General features: G+C 37.3%; 1 protein-coding gene across 1 annotated transcript; it reads left to right on the top strand.

Annotated features, from left to right (window-relative positions):
- Nucleotides 1-2738: 2738 nt before the first annotated feature.
- LOC110934241 (serine/threonine receptor-like kinase NFP) lies at nucleotides 2739-3878 on the top strand. The gene is made up of 2 exons (XM_035989546.1): nucleotides 2739-3507; nucleotides 3608-3878. The coding sequence occupies exons 1-2, from the start codon at nucleotides 2739-2741 to the stop codon at nucleotides 3853-3855; spliced, it is 1017 nt and encodes a 338-aa protein (XP_035845439.1). The 3' UTR covers nucleotides 3856-3878.
- Nucleotides 3879-7777: the final 3899 nt, after the last annotated feature.

Raw genomic sequence — 7777 nt, 5'->3', positions numbered from 1 at the left:
CATGCGTGGTGTACCAAATCAACCATTAACTGGGAATGGTACGGTTCGTAACGCAACTCTCGCGCATTACTCACTCTTTCATGCATTGTCGCCTGTGGATGCTCCTCCTCAACGGCTTCTGGCACATAGTTCTGGCATATCGCCTTTCCTTCGTCTAAAAAATTCGTTCGAAAATGTCGGCGCCTCATCAAAATAATTTTTCATCAAACGATCGTGTGCCGCGCGTCGGTCTCTTTCAATATAACCTCTTTTATTTTTTTCTGCTTGGGGCCGACGAGAATGCTTGACATATCTCACCGCTAGTTTACAAGCACTCGTAACCGCCTCTTGCTCAAGCTCCTCATCGGTCGAACCATCGCCATCCGCAAAATACTCGTTGTAGTAAAAATTTACCATGGATGAAGAACTAGGAGAATCCATCAAGTTTTTTTAAAAATGGTTGGGTTTTTAGAGAGTTTTTGAGGTTGTTTTTGTTGAAAGTGAATGAGTTTTGGTTGTGTATATATATATATATATATATATATATATATATATATATATATAAGGTTAAAAAAAATTAAATCAAACTAGCCGTTAAACAAACTAGCCGTTGATTGGTTTTTTTTTTTCGAATAAGCGTTTTAATTGTAACGCCGGGGTAATTTTTTTCGATTAAAACGCCCTATAACGCCGGGTGTAGGGGGTTAGGGGGCGTTATAGGGCGTTATTTTTGAAATTTTTTTTAAAAAAACGCCCCAGTACGGGCGGTCTTAATTACATTGAAACTTGATTTATTAAAATAAATAGGTACAGTGATAACATCTAATGCTATTGAATTATATTGTTGACTTTATATGCACTTTTAAGAAGGTTAAAAAGCTCTACAAAGTAATTTAGTGTTTATGGGAGATAGATCATATTAGGCTGGACGGTATGGGCCGTCCTCAGTCCCGGCGACGCCACGTCCCCATCGTCCCTCCACGCCGCCCCCCCTCCGTCCCGTCCCCATCGTCCACATTTAGACGTTCGCGACGGAGCAAACAAGTGGGCCCCCTTCCTTTCTTTTCGACGACGCCCGACACACCCCATCCCCCCCCCCCCCCCCCGTCACCATACCGTTCAGCCTTAGTTGTATATTTCACTCGTCATTCCGGCATATTCTATAAATTATAGAAGCAAAAAAAAAAGGTTTTGTAACCCGAAATCAAACAAAAAATCGTTAAATGATATTGATTTCTAGGTACAACTAAATAATATGTTTTGATCAATTTTTAAGGTGTCTATATATTCTATTCTAACATAAAAAGAAATTGTAACATGAAACCAAACTAAAACAGTTAAATAATATTTATTTTTAGGTTAAAGTATTCAGTAGAAATAAATAGGTACCGTACAATAATATTATGTGATTAATTTTTAAAGTTGACTTTTAAAGGTACAAGAGTTTCTAGTTAATAGCTTCAGAAGAAACTATATGCATCTGTAATTTATGATCCATTAAAAGGCTCAAAAGAAGTATTGTTGTGTGTGGTGATGGACTCATAATTTTTTTTATTGGGATCTATTTTTTTGTAAGAATTTTTCACAATCAAATATTAAAAAAAATTTCATTATTAAGTTTTCTTTAATCACTAGTAAAATTTTTCTTCGGGACCCATGATTTACTAAGGTATCATCAAAAATCTTACTAGTGATCAAAGAAAACCCCATTCACGTTATTTAAAGCTTAATTTTGCTATACTAGTAATGGGTCATCATGGAACTCTTCCAAGTGAAATACAAACAAAACATGAAAAGAGAATGAACAGGGCCGGCCCTGCGAATTCAGGTGCCCTGTCCAAGCTCGAAAAAATGTGCCCCAGTTGTTGCCCAAAGAAACATTGGATGTTTTAATTATTTTTTTTTTAAATCAAATAGGTATTTGGCTAATTAAAACTAATTAGGTAACTTCTAAAACTTAAGAATTGTATTGTAAATAGGCGTGTCAATAACTTGGCCTTTGTATGGGTATACTATTTAAAAATAATTAAAACATATGTATATACATACACAGTGGCGGAAGTCGGAACCAAGACATTTTACACAGAGAGTCAAAATATATTTAACCGAAAATAGTTAACTTGTGTTAAAACTTTTATATTAAAATATCCTTCTAAAAATCTTGTTATATATATAATTTTAAAAGCTAACACAAAAATATATTTAAAATAATAAACAACGAATCAACTAAACAAACTAATAAAATACTGTAATAAATAAAAAACCGTATGAACTTAATATATAAAATAAAGGTATATAATATATAAGGTAATTAAAGAAAATCAGTCTTTTCTTGTCCTATCTACTACGGGTATGTTTGGCAAAACTAGCTGGTGGCTGGAAGCTGGAAGCTGGTGCCTGGTAGCTGGAAGCTGGTAGCTGGTAGCTGTAGCTAGTAGCTGGAAGCTGTAAGCTGGTTAGATATTTAGGTGTTTGGCAGAGTAGCTGGAGCTTTTAATAAAATGTATAAAATGACCAAAATAGGCATAACTAAAAAAAACATTATACTAAACGTAATCACACACACATGTATATATTTATATATATGTATAATAGTTATTTCACAAATGAATAAAACATGGTCATTTTCAATTAAATGAAACATAGTTATTGACAGTGATAACTATGTAGTGAAAGCTACATAATATTGGTAATCTTATCACATAACAAACAACTTGCATCATATCACAACACTTCACCTGTGAAAGAAGCTCATTCACATGGCACTCTCAATGCTACCCTTACTAGCTCTTTCTGCGTTATTCGTCTATCCGAATATCGTCTCTGCAAACACCAACTTCACTTGTTCTGCTGACTCGACGCGCTCATGTCAAACCTACCTCACGTATCGGGCCAGACCACCTTACGCGAATCTTGGAAACATATCTGATCTGTTCGGTATTAGTCGGTTGAGTATAGCACAAGCTAACAAACTCACTTCAGAAAATAAACTACTATATGATCAGCTTTTGTTGATACCTGTTAAATGTAGTTGTATCGAGAATAGTTATTTCGCGAATGTTACATATTCGATTAAAAAGGGTGATAGCTTTTATGTTGTCGCGACGTCTGTGTTTCAAAATGTGACCAATTATCTTATTACTTATGTATGGCAACCGAAAGACGATATGAACCCGAGTTTAAATCCAACTAATTTGACAGTTGGTGAGCCAGTGGTTTTCCCTTTGCTATGCAAGTGTCCTGCACTGTTTCAGAATCAAGATAAGTATCTTATTACTTATGTATGGCAACCGAAAGACGAAATCTTGCAAGTGAGTTCTATGTTTAACACAAGCTCTTACAATATTGTTAACGAGAATAGTTTTCGGAACTTCACCGCTGCAGCGTGTCTTCCGGTCCTTATACCAGTTTCTAAACTACCAATCTTCCCACCACCCGGTTTTAAAAGTAAAAGGTCGAAAAAGGGTGAGATAACGTTTATCGTGTTAGGAAATTTCGGGTCGTTTTTTTTCTATTTGTTCTGTCATGGTTTCTGATATACAAATATCATTCACGTAAAACTAAAATCATCTTGGCTCGAAAGGAGTCGTCTCCTTTCGAGTTCACTGATTTTCTTTACACGAAAAAGCTTTGAAACATGAAGCGAATGTACCCACGAAAAACAGTCAAGATAAAATGCTTGCAACCGAAGAGCTCAAGATTCTCGTGGTGAAAACAACCCGCGATGCAACCGAAGAGCTCAAGATTCTGCAAAGAGTGAACCACACGAATTTAGTAAAACTAATGGGAATGTCATTGGATTTCGATGGGAGTTGTTTTCTGGTTTATGAGTATGCTGAAAACGGTTCACTCGACAAATGGTTGTTTAAGGGATAAAGCCCAAATGAGCACCAAGTGAAAGAACATTTATAACTATCATTTTCAAACTCAAGGCAAGTGTTAACAGGACTAGCAACTCATTTCAGCCTAATTAATGTCTAATTTCACTAAAAAACTTTGCTATTTTGGCCAATGATCCTAATCAGATCACAAACATAACAAATCAAAATCACACTAAAAGTTAAACGCATCAAACATCAACTAAAAACCCTAACAAACACCTTAAATCCATACTCAAATTTCAGAGCACCATATAACAACAAAAACAAGTGGAATAGATACATACAACTCCGGAAACACTGCTGGTTGAAACAGAAAACTTCGGCTCCAATATGTAGTCTCTCGTTAGCAGATCTTTGGCTTTCTTGCCGATATCGGAGAAGAGTCCTGGTCCACTGGTGATCGTTGCCGGTCGTCGGAGAACTAGGGAGGAGCACGATCAGGATTGTAGGGTTATTTATGTAATTTAAACCCTAAAAGCTTGTAGGTGTTTTAAACGCTACTATAACCAGCGTTTAAAAAAGAGCTTTTCAACTAATCTAAAAGCTTTAAGCTTGTTTCAACCAAACAAGGCTTTTATTGGGCCTGAAGCTTTTTCTTAAAAGCTTGAAGCTTGAAGCTTCTAAAAGCTCCTAAAAGTTGGTTGCCAAACATACCCTACATGTATAATATAATTCGCTTTTTGATAAAGTTTTTTAGCATATTTTCACATAGACCCCTACATTTGCTTAGAATAATTTAATATTTCAGCTTATCATTTCCCTTTTTTCCTATCTTCATCTTCTTTCTCCTGTGAAAGACCAGAGGTGAGTCGTCGGCAAGAAAAAAATCACCATGGTGCTTTGAATCTTCACTATTTCTTTCTTTTTTTTTTCACTTCAGTCCTCTGTATATATCGGATTTTAGTCCCCTCTCTCTCTCTCTCTATATATATATATATACACATCTGATTTTTTCCGAAAATGGCCCCTCTGAATCACGGGCCTGGCCGGTGGTCCTCCCCGCCCACCCCCAGGACCGGCCCTGAGAATGAACTACAACCTAATTTTATTTTATTAACTTAAGAGCTTCCACAATGTGACCATAACATTTGGAATTCCGGACCACAAAATCGAACAAGCCTTGTGGACCTACAATACGACCAACTCCTTCCATCCTCGTCCGAAACTCACTCGGACACCCACTTTTTTCATACATTGTGGGTGCTATAACACGATGAAGGGTGTGTAGTTTATGTATAGAAATTTTTGAGTATATAAGTTTTCGGCCCTCGGTTTTATAGAAATTTTGGGTTTATACGTTTTCGACCCCCAGTCGAAAAATCTCAAACTTAACCACTGATGGTAAAACACGTGAATTATGGATGTAAGCTATTCACATGTATTATTAACTTATATTCATATATTTTTTTTTAATTTCAAGACTTGATTACTTTAAGATCTAGGACAATCTATAAAATAACTTAGGGGAGTGGAGGCGGTCCGTTATGGACTGCCCATCACTCGTTGAAATATCACGAACACCGCCGCCACCTCCATGATCACGCGTTATATATTTAACGCATTGAAACAATCACGCGTTTAAGTTTCCAAATTTCGAACGTTGGGTTGTGTTTTGGACCGTTATTCAACGGTAAACTTAAATAAAAAAAAATAACCTTTAAACCTTTTATCTATATATATCTCCATTTAAACCATTTTACACCCACCAAAACATAAACCCATTTCACACAATCTACATCTTTCTCAAATGGAGTTCCCTACGGATTCGACGTTTCCGATGTCTAGCGATAGCGATAACGAAGTGTTAATGAACGATTATTTTGTGGAAAATCCGCTCTACAATGCCGAAACGTTTAGAGATCGGTTGCGTTTACCCAAAGAATTGTTTTTAAAGATTGTTGGAGACATCGAAGCAAGCGAGGAATGGTTTCAAGAACGTTACGATGCAAGGGGCAAACCAAGTTTCACGCCGATACAAAAATGCACGTCCGCCATTCGCCAACAAGCGACAGGTAACCCTCCCGATCAATATGATGAATACCTAGCTATGGCGTCCAGAACTTCACGTGAATGTTTGCAATTTTTTTGCAACGCGGTCATTAAGTTGTATGGTAAAGAGTTTTTACGTAAACCGACGAGCCACGGCATCTCACGTATTTACGCCACACATGAGGCTAGATGGCATTTTCCTGGGATGCTCGGTAGCATCGATTGTACACATATCGAGTGGAAAAATTGTCCAAGAGAGTTGCGAGGGGCGTATGTTAGGGGTGACATCAAAAGACCAACCATCATACTAGAAGCGGTGGCGTCGAATGATTTGTGGATCTGGCATTCGTATTTCGGTGTTCCAGGTTCAAACAACGACATCAATGTGTTGCAGACGTCGCCGTTGTTTCAAACCGTAACGGATCATGGTACCGCACCTTCCTCTCCTTTCTATGTTAACGGACGACACTACAAACGAGGCTTTTTTTTCTTGTGGATGGTATCTACCCGTCATGATCTGTTTTTGTGAAAGCTCCCTCATTTCCTGTCGAGGCTAAAGAAATTGTGCTCAAAAAATTGCAAGAATCGGAAGAAAAGATGTTGAGAGGGCATTTGGTGTTTTAAAGGGTAGATGGGGTATACTACACCGACCGGTTCGTGCGATGAACAAAAAAGCAATACATAGCATAGTGTATGCATGTATCATATTGCACAATATGATAATCAAAGAAGACGGACGTGCAATATCCCGGATTGGGTGCCGGATCCTCGTATACAAGTTCAAGTTACACAAAATATCCAACAAGAATTGCGTAATGAAGAAACTCACTTTCGGTTGAGATACAATTTAATCGAACTAGTAGGTTCTTTAGGTTTGGAGTTTCATGAGTCGGACGAGGAGTAGGTTTTTTTTTTTTAAATTGTAGCCTAAAATATTTCTAGTATGTTAAATTGAACTAGTATGTTTTAATTTTAATGAAATTTATAATTTTATTGTTTTATTGTTAATTTCTAATTTTAAAATAAAAATTAAAAAAAAATTGTGAGTGGTGGAATTCTATCACTAGTGATGACCACCGCCACAACAAAATGTTTGTGAGTGATAGAATAGTGGCTGATAACATGGCAGGAGTCGATTGGATATTGTGAGTGATAGAATTCTATCACTAGTGACCACCCCACTCCCCTTAGGGGGGAGGGGGTGGTCACTAGTGATAGATTTCTATCACTCCCAATATCTAATCAAATCATGCCATGTCATCACCCAATATTCTATCACTAGTGATAGAAATGTAGTGGGGGTGGTCATCACTAGTGATGGGATTTCAATGTACAAGTATTAATACACAATGTACAAGTAATACCCTATCACTCCTCAAGTTCAACGCGTTATATATATAACGAGTTATTCCTATCACTCGTTATGGAAGTGGAGGCGGCGGTGTTTGTGGTCCTATAACTCGTTATGGGGTGACCATAACGAACCACCCCGCCTACTCTTATGATATAAGACCTAATTTTTCCAACAAATTATTATTCTTTGAACCCAAAGCATATGTTTCAGTTTTTATTTAAGAAATTCTTTTCATTCCATTTTAACAGAAAAAAAGGTGATTGCGAACGACTATGTGAGTTTGGAAGTTCTTTTAGGTTTGGTCAACTTGTCATCTTCTCTTCAGGGTTGGTCTGAAATTTCCCTGTAAGGCCACACGGGGTGGAAGGTTTATAATGAGTGATGGCCATTTTCAACGAGTGATGGCCACCCCGCCCATAAACATCAACGCGTTATATCATCACGGAAGCGGATTTTCGTTATTTTTATCACTCCGTTATTCTTTTGGTTTGTGAGTGTAATTGTTGGTTGGGGGGAAATTGTTGGGTGTGGTGGTGAGTGATGACCACCCCGCCTAAAAAAGGTTGTGAGTGAT

Source organism: Helianthus annuus, chromosome 4, assembly GCF_002127325.2.
Source record: "Helianthus annuus cultivar XRQ/B chromosome 4, HanXRQr2.0-SUNRISE, whole genome shotgun sequence".
Lineage (NCBI taxonomy): Eukaryota > Viridiplantae > Streptophyta > Magnoliopsida > Asterales > Asteraceae > Helianthus > Helianthus annuus.
The sequence above is the reverse complement of the archived record's forward strand: the minus strand, read 5'-3'. Positions and strand labels throughout refer to the sequence as shown.

Coding starts and splice junctions, on each gene's coding strand:
- LOC110934241 (XM_035989546.1), top strand. CDS start 2,739: ATGGCACTCTCAATGCTACCCTTACTAGCTCTTTCTGCGTTATTCGTC. Junction 3,508..3,607: donor TTTCTATTTGTTCTGTCATG/GTTTCTGATATA, acceptor TACACGAAAAAG/CTTTGAAACATGAAGCGAAT.